The sequence below is a fragment of the Sorex araneus genome, chromosome 2 (genome assembly GCF_027595985.1).
Source record: "Sorex araneus isolate mSorAra2 chromosome 2, mSorAra2.pri, whole genome shotgun sequence".
Lineage (NCBI taxonomy): Eukaryota > Metazoa > Chordata > Mammalia > Eulipotyphla > Soricidae > Sorex > Sorex araneus.
This window is the reverse complement of record NC_073303.1, coordinates 359,298,629-359,311,806: the sequence shown is the minus strand read 5'-3', so window position 1 is coordinate 359,311,806 and position 13,178 is coordinate 359,298,629. Positions and strand designations below refer to the sequence as shown.

The window sequence follows — 13,178 nt, the reverse complement described above, 5'->3', positions numbered from 1 at the left end:
TGGTGCTTAGGGGTCCGTGTTGTACCAGGGGCCAAACCCACAGTTCCCACATGCAAGCAGTACTCCAGTCCTTTCAGCCATCTTTCTGGTCCTATACATGGAAGGCATACAGATGTGTTCTCATTTAGTTCTTAGAATTCAGTCATCAGTATTAAAAAAAACCATTTCGCAAATGAGAAATAGCTTTTTTTTTTTTTTTTGGCTTTTTGGGTCACACCTGGCAATGCTCAGGGGTTACTCCTGGCTCTGCACTCAGGAATTACTCCTGGCGGTGCTCAGGGGACAATATGGGATGCTGGGAATCAAACCCATGTTGGCCACGTGCAAGGCAAACGCCCTACCCGCTGTGCTATTGCTCCAGTCCCGAGAAATAGCTTTCTTGGTCACAGTCACAATGCAGTGAACCTAAGTACAATGTCAAACCCATGCTCAGATTTAAAAAATGCAAAATGTATCAATTTATTGTACTATTATGCCCAAAATCTAGAAATAACAAAATTCTCTTTAAAAATATTAAGCACAAGGTACGGTGGGGTGGGGTGGGGTGGGGATTGGAGCAATAGTACAGTGCTTTTGCCTCGATAGCAGCTGACCCACAATTGGTCGCCAGCATCCCATATAGTCCCCTGAGCAATGCCAGGTGTGATTCCTGAGTGCAGAGCCAAGTGTAAGCCCAGAGCATTGGTGGCCCAACCCACCCAAATCCTCAAAAGAAAAATTAAGCATGGGAAATGTGTTATTTAGTTCTGCATATAAAATACAATGAGTAAAAATAAAAGCAAATAAAAATTTTCAAATACTAGTTTTAACTTTAAAACTATGCATAGGGGTGGGGCTGGAGCGATAGCACAGCGGGTAGGGCGTTTGCCTTGCACGCGGCGGACCCGGGTTCAAATCCCAGCATCCCATATGGTCCCCTGAGCACCGCCAGGAGTAATTTCTGAGTGCAGAGCCAGGAGTAACCCCTGTGCATCGCCAGGTGTGACCCAAAAAGCAAAAAAAAAAAAACAAAAAAAAACTATGCATAGGGGCTACAGAGTTAGTAGCCTCTGAGTACTCCTGAGTTTGGTCCAAAAACAAAAGCTAAGAAACTACCTTAAATTTGCCTAGTTCTTCATACTAATGAAAGTACCAAACATATCATATCAGATATCAAAATTATAAAAGGAAAAATTATAAGTCATGTTTAAGTAAGCACATATACAAAGAAAGGTAAGGGGAAAGGAAGAATACCAAAGAGCTAAAGGTATAGGTTATCTTTTTGTTTGTTTGTTTGTTTGTTTGTTTGTTTGTTTGGCCCCAGTGATGCTCAGGGGTTACTCCTGGCTCTCCACTCAAGAATAATTTCTGGTAGTGCTTGGGGTCAATATGGGAAGCCAGGAATCGAACTGGATCAAGCACATGAAAAAGCAAGCGCCTTACCTGCTGTACTATTTCTCCACCCATTCTTTTGCTTTTACCTGCCAATTTTTCTACATTAACCTTTAAAAGTTCTTTATACATATATATATAAAGCACATTTTAAAATGCTGATATAAAATGCTGATATATATATTTTTTTATTCTGTGGAAATATATAGGTACAGGATATACAGTATCTGAAAATCTGAAGCAGTAAGCTTTTTTTTTTCTTTTTGGGTCACACCAAGAGATGCACAGGGGTTGCTCCTGGCTCTGCACTCAGGAATTACTCCTGGCAGTGCTTGGGATGCTGGGGATTGAATCCGGGTCAGCCATGTGCAAGGCAAACGCCTTACCCGCTGTACTATTGCTCCAGCCCTGAAGAAGTAAACTTAAGAACAGAGACAACAGTGGAAATGAGCAGCTTTAGAAAAATTTCAGTTCAAGACTAACCTGAAGTCTTCCATCCAAGGTTCTCTGAATGGTAACACATTTGCTAGGATGAGCCCCATTTGTAGTTATAGCTGTTATTAAAGAATCCAATTCATCTTTTTTCTCCTTTAACTTCTTTACCAAACTTTCAATTGCTCTTTTTGCAAATGTTTCGCTTTCTCCACCTTGTCTATGGCACATCAAACTATGTACAATGCTCAGACAGGCATCATTACTTGTTGGAGTATTTGTAATAGACATATTGTCCATTTGTTAAAGTTATTTCTTTAAATCAGTATGCTTCCAATTTCCAGAGCAATCGTGGTATTTTGGAGGCAGTGAAAAATAATGGCCAATGTTGCAAAGCAAATTGTTCGACATGTGGTATTCAGGATAACCTAAGGGGGAAAAAAAAAGGCAAGACAGCTATTATTAGAACATGTTTTATAAACTACTCAACTAATTTAAAAAGATGGAATTGCTCCCATGAAGTCAAAACCCAATGCATAATTAAACTTTGGTGCTTAAGTGTTCAAAATGACTTAAAATGTTGTAGCTTTTGGGGCTGGAGCAATAGCACAGCGGGTAAGGCGTTTGCCTTGCACGCGGCCCATCCGGGTTCGATTCCCAGCATCCCATGTGTATGGTCCCCTGAGCACCGCCAGGGGTAATTCCTGAGTGCAGAGCCATGAGTGACTCCTGTGCATCGCCAGGTGTGACCCAAAAAGCAAAAAAAAAAAAAAAAAAAAAAAAAAAAAGTTGTACCTTTTGACATCCAAAATAGTTAAATCTCTAAGTCTAGGGCCAGAGAAATAGCATAGGATGTTAAGGCATTTGTCTTGCATCTGACCACAAGGTGTTTTTTTTTTTTATATCCCTGGCACCGCATGACCCCCAAGCACAATGAATGTGTCCCCTCCCTAAAAAGTCTCTCAGTTGATCAATAATACATGTGAAAAAAACATTACCAAGGTACAAAGTATTATTTATAGTTAGTAACACCCTGCTTTGTCAAAAGAAAAAAAGCAACAACAAATATGAACTCTTAACTTTTGAATGGACAAAGAATTAAAAAAAAACACTAAAAATGCTTAACATCACTCTGTCACTAAGGAAATAGAAATCAAAACATATAGGGTGGATAAACCATTAGTATTAGCAAAACAGAGGGGAAATAGAAAGTTCATGCATTGCTTGTAGAATGGCAATATGGTGGTTGCTTTGAAAAGTAATATAAAATTTCCCAAAATGTGTGCAACATTATTTACCATATAACCCAACAATTCCACTATTAGCAATTCTCCCCACATTAAAACCTATGTTTACAAAAAAAACCCACAGTAATATAATTTGTCATAGTACTCAAATGTTCATGATAATACAATTCATAGCCAAGAAGTAGATATAACTCAAGTGTTCACCAAAAGATGAATGTACAAATGAGTATATCCTTAAAACAGAGTACTTGGGGTGGAGAGATGGTACAGGAGTCAGGGAGTTTGCCTTGTAAGTAACTAACCCGGGTTCAATCCCTGGCACTGCCATGGTTCCTTGAGCACTGCCAGGAGTGATCCTTCAATGCAAAGCCAGGAGGACTAAGCCCAGAGCACAGTCAGGTGTGATTCAAGAAAAACAAAAATAGGGGCTGGAACAATAGTACAGCGGGTAGGGCGTTTGCCTTGCATGCGGCCGACCCAGTTCGAATCGCAGCATCCCATATGGTCCCCTGAGCACCTCCAGGAGTAATTCCTGAGTGCAGAGCCAGGTGTAATCCCTGTGCATCACCGGGTGTGACCCAAAAACCCAAAAAAAAGAAAAATGGGAGTAGTGAGTCGAAGCAATAGTACAGTGGGTATGGTGCTTGCTTTGCATACAGACTACCTGGGTTCAATCCCCAGTACCCCATATGGTCCCTTGAGCCCACCAGGTGTGGTCCCTGAGTGAGAGCCAGGTATAAACAGCACTGCTTCCTGGGTGTGGCCCAAAAACCAAAACAAACATAAAACAAAACTGAAGTACTGTTTCAATCATAAAACTTAATGAGGTACAGGTGTGTTACAATATGAATAAACAAGTCTAAGTGAAAGTCACAAAAAGCTGTATACTGGGGGTGTGGTGCCGCCAGCAGGTCAACCTGTACCTGCAGGGCAAGTGCATCAACAGCCTGATGTTACCTTCAGGTTCCCTGAAATCTCCAAATCGCTGCTGTGCCTCTGAATGGACCCCAACAACTCGGGACAAAGTTTCCCAAGAAATTAGATGGTCAAAAGTTAGTTGTGAGCCACACCTACAAACCACCTCCAGCTCAGCTCTACAAGCTCATTTATCAGCCTTGCTTCAGAAACCTATAAATAAATCTAGGCAAAAACCAAAAGCTGCAGTTAATCCCTGGACCTGAGCAAGGCTGAACAGACTGGGGTAAAATGGAGGAGGGGATGTCAGCCTGGAGCCCACCCAAGTAGAGCCCCTGGCAGGAGCTTGCTCCCACAATGCAAAATCGCGGCCATGCCCCTGGCCAGATTCCACTGTCTCAGGACGAACCTCACCAAGATATAATCTGACGAAAATTTGCGTATGCAGGTTTGTGACTGAAATCTCCAGGCATCTCAGGGTCAGGATGGACTAATTCCCCACCACTTCCCTATACTCCTGGAAGCACTGGCAGTCCCCTCATGGATCAACTCCAGCGCCACCATGTAAGCTCTTACTGGCCTTCCTTCAGAGACCCATAAATAAATCTCAAAAAAGATCAAAAGTTGCACTTAATCTCAGATCCGTGCAAGGCTAAACAGACCGGTGTAAATTAGAGGGGGGCAGGTCAGCTGGGTGCCCACCCAAGGAGAGTCCCAAAGACTGCTTGCTCCCACAATCCAAAACCACCATCATGCCCCAGGCCAACCGGACTCCACTGTCTCAGGATGGACCTCACCGAGATAAAAATGCTGAAAATTTGGGTATGGGGGTTTTGTGACTGAAATCTCCAGGCTTTCTCGGAGGCTACCTCATCCTACCTCCCTGTACTTCCGAAAGTCTCGGCAGTCACATCCACATCCCAAAGATGCCACACAATTAGAAAAGCTACTCCAGTCTTACTTTGCCGATAAAAATACTGAATGCCCTGAACTAACATGATGACCTCTTAGTACCTGTACTGCAAACCAGAATGCACAAAAAGAGAAAGAGAAAGAAGAAAAGTGCCATAGAGGCAGGCTGGGGAGGGAGGGAGTTGGGGGATGGTGGGAGGAAACATTGGTGGTGGGAAATGTACACAGGTGGAGTGATGGGTGTTGGATCATTGTATGACTCAAATCCAACCATGAAGTTTTGTAATGGTCTATCCCACGAATATCCAATAAAAAAATATTTTAAGCGATATATTATATAAACCCACTTATGTGAATAAGAAAATTCATAAAGATTAGAAGCTGCCAGAGGCTAGTGAGAAAGGTAAGGAGTAACTGCTAACAGGTACAAAGTTTCTTTGGCAAGTGTATTTAAATTAATGATGATGAATGTTGCACAACTCTATACCACTGAAGTGTACACCTGTTTTTTTTTAACTTCTGGTTTTTGGGCCACTCCCCAAACCAGAGGGGTCACTCCTGCACTGATTCTGGGGATCAAACTCAGGCTTCTTCTATGCAAAGTATGTGCTCAGCTGGTGATCTTCAGAGTTTTTCTTATGTGTCTAGATTCTGAACACTTGTCCACATTTAATAAAAACCTGTTAAAGGAACATATTTCAGGCAGCCAAAGACTACCAGCACGGGGAATTTTAGAGTCAGACTGCATGGGGAATTTTGGAGTCAGATATCTGATTAAAATCCCAGCACTCACAATTAAGAAACTGGACAAATTAAACTCTCTGAACCTGAATTAAAAGGAGAGATGGGTACACTGGTGAGGGGTGTGAAACTGCAATTATGTACATGAGAAGCCATTATTGACTGTATTATAAATCACAGGATCTCAATCAATTAAAAAAATCTAAAAAGAAGAGTGTAGAACCCAAAGGAGAAAATCTAGACAGTGCCTGTATCAAAAGGTAGGTAATGTCTAAATGCTACAATGGTTTAGTTTGTTTTAAAGGAGGTTTTCCCCCTAAAGCACATTATGCACTTTTCTACATTTTCCCCTACTTACATTTGCCAGACGCCCTACCCAATGTGCTATCACTTCCATTTGCCTTGCACCAGGCCAACCCGGGTTTGATTCCTCTGTCCCTCTCGGAGAGCCTGGCAAGCTACTGAGAGTATCCCGCCCACATGGCAGAGCCTGGCAAGCTACCTGTGGCGTATTCGATATGCCAAAAACAGTAACAACAGGTCTCACAATGGAGACATTACTGGTGCCCACTCAAGCAAATTGATGAACAACGGGACGACAGTGCTACAGTGCAGTGCTACATTTGCCAAAGTTTGTTTAGGAGGGCAGGGATAGAAATATACCACTTACTCATGATACACATCCTTCTACAGGAGCCAGGCTAATCACATAAATGAATAAAACAAGCCAGGTATAAAGAAAAGTTCAGTGAAGTACAAGTGCAGGCCCATCTATGGTGGGCAATCATTACTTACTTCCAGAAGAAATGGAATTTGACAGTAATCTGCATGCTACTGCCAGAACTTCAATGCCAAATGAGATACACATCTCATATTTTAAAACTGGCAACCTACTTTGAAATGTTGGAAATTTTCCTTATTGTCTTCATATGATTTACCTCCAACTGTATGATTTAATGGTTAGACAAAATATTTAATATTATATCTATCTTTAATACATTTTTAAATTTTGTCACACTGTGTGATTTGTCCTGGAAACTAGTTCATCTGTGCTAGAGTAGAAAATATATTTTGTTTTTGTGGTAGATGATAGAGGGTGACAAATATGTATAATAGATGCAGTTACCCAAAAAAAAAAAAAAAAAAAAACTGGCAACCTACTTGTGGGAAAAAAGAAAAGAAGAGAGGAAGAAACCACTATGCCAAAAAAGGAGGGAATTTTTAAAAAGGCCACACCTTCAATTCAAATTGTGCTGCAAAGAACCACCGGCCTAAAAATCTCTGAATACCAATTGCACAATAATTTTATTACTGAGACAAAAAGAGACTGCATTTATTTTATTCATCATTATATGCCCAATTTCTGAGATACTTAAGTGTTCCTTGTTGTCAAATGAATGTATTTCTTTGGGGGGGGGGGGATAGTTTGGGCCACACCTGGAGATGCTCAGAAGTTACTCCTGGCTCTGTGTTCAGTAATTACCCCTGCCAGTGCTTGGGGGACCATACAGGATGCCATGGATCATGTCCAGGCTAGCCGTTAGCAAGGCAAACACCCTATCCCTGCTGTGCTATCACTCCGGCCTCAAGTGAATGTATTTCTACTAGTGCTCTCAGAATCATGCTCATGCTATTTCTTTTGCCATTTATGCACCCACAAGAGTCCTAGTCATCCCTCAAAGTGCAGCCTAAGAGCTCAACTTCTCAAGGTTGAAGAGATAATACAGCACATAGGGTGCTTGCCTTGCAAGCAGCCAACCCTGTTTCAACACCCAGCATCCCATATGGTCCCCCAAACACTGCCAGGAATAATTACTGAGTGCAGGGCAAGAAGTAACCCCTGAGTATTGCCAGATGTGTCCCCTAACAAAACAAAAAGAGCCCAATTTCTCCAACAGCTTTCCCTAATAGACTGTTCTATTCCCTCACTCCTGGAGAATTACTTTCCTATTGCATTTATTGTATATTTGCTGATGTTACTTGACCTCTTCCTCAAATTTAAAACACACTCCTAGATATCTTGTTAAATATGTCAGTCCCAACATACCTTATTAGATGTTTGATGATGATTTACACTCCACTGCCATAAAAGCGGAAGTTCAAAAAAACAGCTTAGAGATTCAAGCAACAATGCAGTTTCCAACTTACATATATACGTGTGTATATATATACATATATACACATATATACATATATATGTATACACATACACACACATACCCAGGCAGTGTTTGCAGACTGATTTAGCATTTTGTTTATTCTGCAGAATTTTTTGCTGTGAATTTTGGTTTTTTATTTTTTTACTTGAAACACCGTGATTTACAAAGTTAGTCATCAAGTCAGTTGATTTTTTTGGCATACAATGTTCCAACACCAATCCCATCACCAGTGTCAACTTCTCTCCCATCTCTCAGCCTGCCTCCTTGACAGTTTTATTTATTTATTTACTGGCTTTGGGGACAAACTTGGCTGCGTTCTGGGCTTACTCCTGGCTCTGCACTCAGGGATCACTCATAGTGGGCTCAGGGAACTATATGGGGAGCCAGGGATTGAACCTAGGTCAACTGCATGCATGGCAAACACCCTATCCAGTGTTCTATTGCTCTGGCCCTGACACATTTTTAAAGTTATCTTTTATTTAATTAAACGTGATTTACAAGGTTATTGATAGTTGAGTTTTAGGCATAAAATATGCCTAAATATTTTAGTGCCAATCTGACCACTAGTGTCAACTTCCCTCCACCAGTGTTCCCACACTCCATCCCCTACCCCACCCTCACCCCCTGGCCCAATAGCACACCTCACTTGCCTACTAGCCATCTTGACAGGAACATTACAAAGTTCAGTGGTTGCTTAAATATTGTGTTTTCAGTGTTGCGTGTACAACCAAAGCCTCAATCCTTGTTCCCACATTACTTCCCTTTCTCATCTTATTCCTTCCCCTCTTGCCCCGCCTTGATTTCTTTCCTTCTCTGTCCTTCTCTTCCCTAAGTTCTGGCATCAAAGGTGATCAAGGCATCCCCCTTTACTGTATTTCCTCATCCTGTTATTCCATATACCACAGATAAGTGATATCATCCTGCATTGGTCTTTCTTCTTCTGGCTTACTTCATCAACATGTTACACAATTTCTTTGTTCCTTGCAGCTGCATAGCATTCTACTGTGTATGTATACCACATCTTCATAATTCATTCACCTGCTGTTGGAAACCTAAGTTGATTCCGTATCTTGTACTAAATTGAGCAATAAATGATTTTATGTCCTCAGGGTAGATAACCAAAAGTGGGATTGCATGGGTCAGATGGCTTTGTTTTGCTTTGTTTTTCATTGGGGGTGGGAGCACATCTGACCATATGGGATGCCAGGGATCACACCCGGACTGGCTGCATGCAAGGCAAACCCCTGCCCGCTGTACTATCACTCCAGTGGCAGCTCAATTCTACATTTACTGAGAACTTTTCATACTGTTTTCCACAGGAGCTGAACCAGACAACACTGCTACCAGCAGTGGATGAGAGTTCCATTTTCACCACATCCCCACCAGCAAAGATTGCTCCTAGTATTTTTGACATATACCATTCTCACTGGTGTGAGATGATACCTTGTTGTCTTGATATGAATTTCCCTAATGACAGGCACATTTTTAAACTGGTTGCACTACTGGTTGCACTAGTTTTGTTGGTTCTGTAGTCAAGTGGGTTTTTTTTATGTCTATATGATATATTGAATTTATTTGTTAATAATTCATTCTTAAACATTCATAGAAGATTCAATACCCCACTGTTCATGGTTTTGAATTTGAACAAACTGAGTGTGCATAGATCTGAATTTAAGGAAGCTCTGTGGTTTTCTTCTTCACTAAGCATTATTTAGGGCTTTTTTTTTTTCCTGTATGACTGAAACAGGACCATGTTCAGCTTTATAACTCTCTCACTGTGACTCAATTTTTAAATTTGACAACAAAACAACAACAACAAAAACCACTACAGATACAGTTTTACCCCACCAATGTGTCTGAGGCCTCTGCATCCTGCCAGGTGCCTCTTCTTACTCCATGACCTTGGTTTCCTTCCTTCCCTGTTCTTCTCAGTTCTATAATTTTGGAACCCAGATAACTGTATCCCCTTGAACACCTTATATCTCCTTGTCCGGTTATTCTATATACCACAGATAAGTGAGATCATCTGGTATTTGTCTTTCTTCTAATTCACTTCACTGGGTATCTTTCAGTTCCATCTGAGTTGCAGCAAATTAAATAATCTCATCCTTCCTTGCAGCTGCATAGTATTCCATTACATATTTATATACCATACCTTCATTACCCACTTAGTTGTCCTTGGACACCTAGGATGATTCTATCTACTAGCAATATATCGCGCTAAGTGTACTGGGCAAATGCTGTAATGAATAATGCTGTACCTATATCCTTTTGAATGAATGTTTTTATGTCCTTGTGATAGATACCAAGAAGCAAATTGCTGAGTCAAATGGCAACTCTGTTTTTACTGTTCTGAGAAATCAACATATTGTTTTCCGTTGAGGTTTAACTAGACATCCCCACCAGCAGGGATCAGTTCCTTTTTCACCACATCCCTACCAATACAGAATGTCTTCAAGTTTTTTCCAGTATGTGCCATTCTCACTGGTGTGAGATATCTCACTGTTGTCTTGATTTGGATTTCCCTGATAATTAAGTGATGATGAGCATTTCTTTTCATATGCGTACTGGCCATCTGTCGGTCTTCTTCAGAAAAGAGCTTGTTTTATTTCCTCTCCCCATTATTTGATAAGGTTTTGGATGTGTTTGATCTTTTTGAGTTATTTAAGTATCTTGGGTATTATAAGACTTTTAATCTGATTTGTTGAATCCAAACATTTTCTCCCATTCAGTTGGATGTCTTTTAGTTTTAGTTTGTGTTTCTTTTGCATTGCAAAAATGTCATGGGCGGGAGGGGGGGTTTGTTTCTGTTGCTTTTGCCAATGATGAGTGTTTTCAATCACTGAAAACACCTTTGAGGTGCAAATCTTGGAGCAGTGCTCTGCCAATATTTTCTTCAGTGTACTTTAAGGATTCTGATCTCAAGATCTCCTGCTTCAAAATCTGAAGAGTACAAATGCTTCTGTGACTAAACTTACTTTGCTATTATATTCCAAAAAGTTATACCAATTTATAAAGCAATTAAAGTTTTCGTGAGTAACTATTTTACTACAATCTTACCAGATGTTATTATTTCTAAAATTTAAGATTTTTTTGGTCTGCTTTGGGATTACATCTGGTTGTGCTGAGGGCTTACTCCGGGCAAGCTGGGGGATCATATGTGGTGTGTGGTGCCAGGGATCAAACCTTGAGTTGGCGGCCTGCAAGGCAAGAACTTTACCCATTATACTATCACTTTAGCCCTCCAAATTTAAGATCTTTGAGAGCCTTGTATTCATTTCAGAAGCTGTTCTAATTGCAGATTTCTCTGATAACTAATGAAAATGCCCTCTCATCGTAATGACAAGTAACTGCATATTGATTGTGGTGCTTGCACACACAATTAAGGTGTCTCTGGGGTCCAAACTCTTGAAGTTGGGGTTTTCATGCACATTCTGGTTCTAGGGCTCATCCGGGATCAAACACTGGCCTCAGTATTTGCTCCTCTTTTGGTTGTAGAGCTTGCACACACCTGGCCCCGGTGTCCTGGAGATGACATTCTCTGCTGCAGCACCAGGAGTTGCAAACCACAGCCCCAGGGCCATGCTTCACCCCTGTGGGCAAACGCAGGGGTTAAACTTACCACCTTTGCCCTTTTGCCACGAAATCATCCCAAGGTTCCTGTTCTTTTCTTTCTTGTTTGGTCTGTTCTTACTTTCTATAATAAGGACAGGTTTCTCATGTTGCCTTTCCAGAATCCCTATGACCACAAGTGCCTAAAACATTTAAATTCTGTTTTTAAAAATACATTACCAGCAAGAGTATTTAACTGTTTTCTTACATTAAGTAGGTCTAGATTTTAATTTTTAAAAGAGTGGTATGAAATGGTAATAGACAGTAACACTACACTAAATACAAACTTTATGGGTTTTTTCATTTTTGGATTTATTTTAGCCACTTCCATTTACAATTTTATAATACTATCAATGGTAGGGTTTCATAGATACAATACTTCCAACACCATCCCCATAACCAGTGTGTTCTAGTTAAAGCTACAGCAGAATGACTGGGCAAAGTAACATCTGTCTAAACTCTCTCCTATAAAATGGGAACCGTCTTGCCAACTTTACAAACACTATAACAATCAAATGTAAGTAATACACAAAATCAACTGAGGAATCATAAATTAACCAATTCTGTAAACAATGCATATATATCTACTATATACAAAGCACGACAGGACCAGAAACACACAAATAATCTATCAGAGGAATAAAAAAGAGTACTGGGGTACTCACACCTTACTTGTGGCTGACACGGGAACTGCATGGAACCTGAGCAACACCAAGCCTAGTACTGGAAGCCCCCAAGTATCACTAGGGTGATCTCTGCAGCAATGCCCAGCACAGCAGAGCACAAACATTACTAACTCAGGTGCTAGCACTGAAGTTTTAGGCAGGTGAGTAGAAAATCACCAGGAGTGGCTCCTAGGTCTTCTGAGAACTACTTGGGAGTCACCCCTTTCCATATCCCCCCCTCAAAAAAAAAACCTCAGTTACATTCCATTTTTGTAACAAATAATTCTTATCACCATGTTAGCAATCCTGAAACAAAAGTTTTAATCTACCTACATGTTTTTGAAACTTTAACCAGACCCTAATTGTAATATAGAAAACAAAAAAGATTAATATTATTGCATTTCAAAATACAGTTCCGGTGTATTAGATTCAAAAATGACAATAGGGGGCTGGAGCAATAGCACAGCGGGTAGGGCGTTTGCCTTGCACGCGGCTCACCCGGGTCAATTCCCAGCATCCCATATGGTCCCCCAAGCACCACCAGGAGTAATTCCTGAGTGTATGAGCCAGGACTAACCCCTATGCATCGCCGGGTGTGACCTCAAAAAAAAAAAAAAACCAATGACAATAGGAGGGTAGGGGGATAACATCACAAATATGAAGCTACAAATTCAAGGTCTTCCAAGCCAGATGTTGTTTCAGCAAGTCATAAAGCACAATGGCCCTGCAGTTGGAGACAGGGATTTTCTGAACACAGCCAACTATTACACAATTCCAAATAAAACTTTAAGACATCTGGGAAAATATTATATGGAGTTAAGTTCTAAACTAATTTTATTTTCCTTCTACATGAATTTCTGAGCATTTGAAAATGCTGTTGGAATAATTCTTTACAATCCCTTATACTGCAGAATGGCATCTCCGACCTTTCTCCACCAAAGCTTGTTCCACAATAGCTCTCAGAGAGTAATATTTACTCCGAGAATTACTGATCAAGTTGGTCCCAAGCACATTACTACGCTGTCATAAATACCCACAGAGGTATGCACTAACAGTGATTTAAGGGGCTGGAGTGATGATAGCACAGCGGGTGAGGCGTTTGCCTTGCACGCGGCCGACCGGGG

The 13,178-nt window shown here is 40.8% G+C and overlaps 1 protein-coding gene across 3 annotated transcripts in view; it reads right to left on the bottom strand.

Moving 5' to 3' along the window:
* Positions 1–13,178, bottom strand: part of SMAD4 (SMAD family member 4) — a 64,463-nt gene that overhangs the window by 37,698 nt on the left and 13,587 nt on the right. For all 3 annotated transcript variants that reach the window (XR_008628494.1, XM_055126072.1, XM_055126073.1), the window contains exon 2: positions 1,855–2,231. Coding sequence is in view for 2 of the 3 variants with exons in the window: in XM_055126072.1 (XP_054982047.1) it covers positions 1,855–2,103 (249 nt within the window). In the remaining variant the exon portion in view is untranslated. The remainder of the gene's footprint in view (positions 1–1,854; positions 2,232–13,178) is intronic.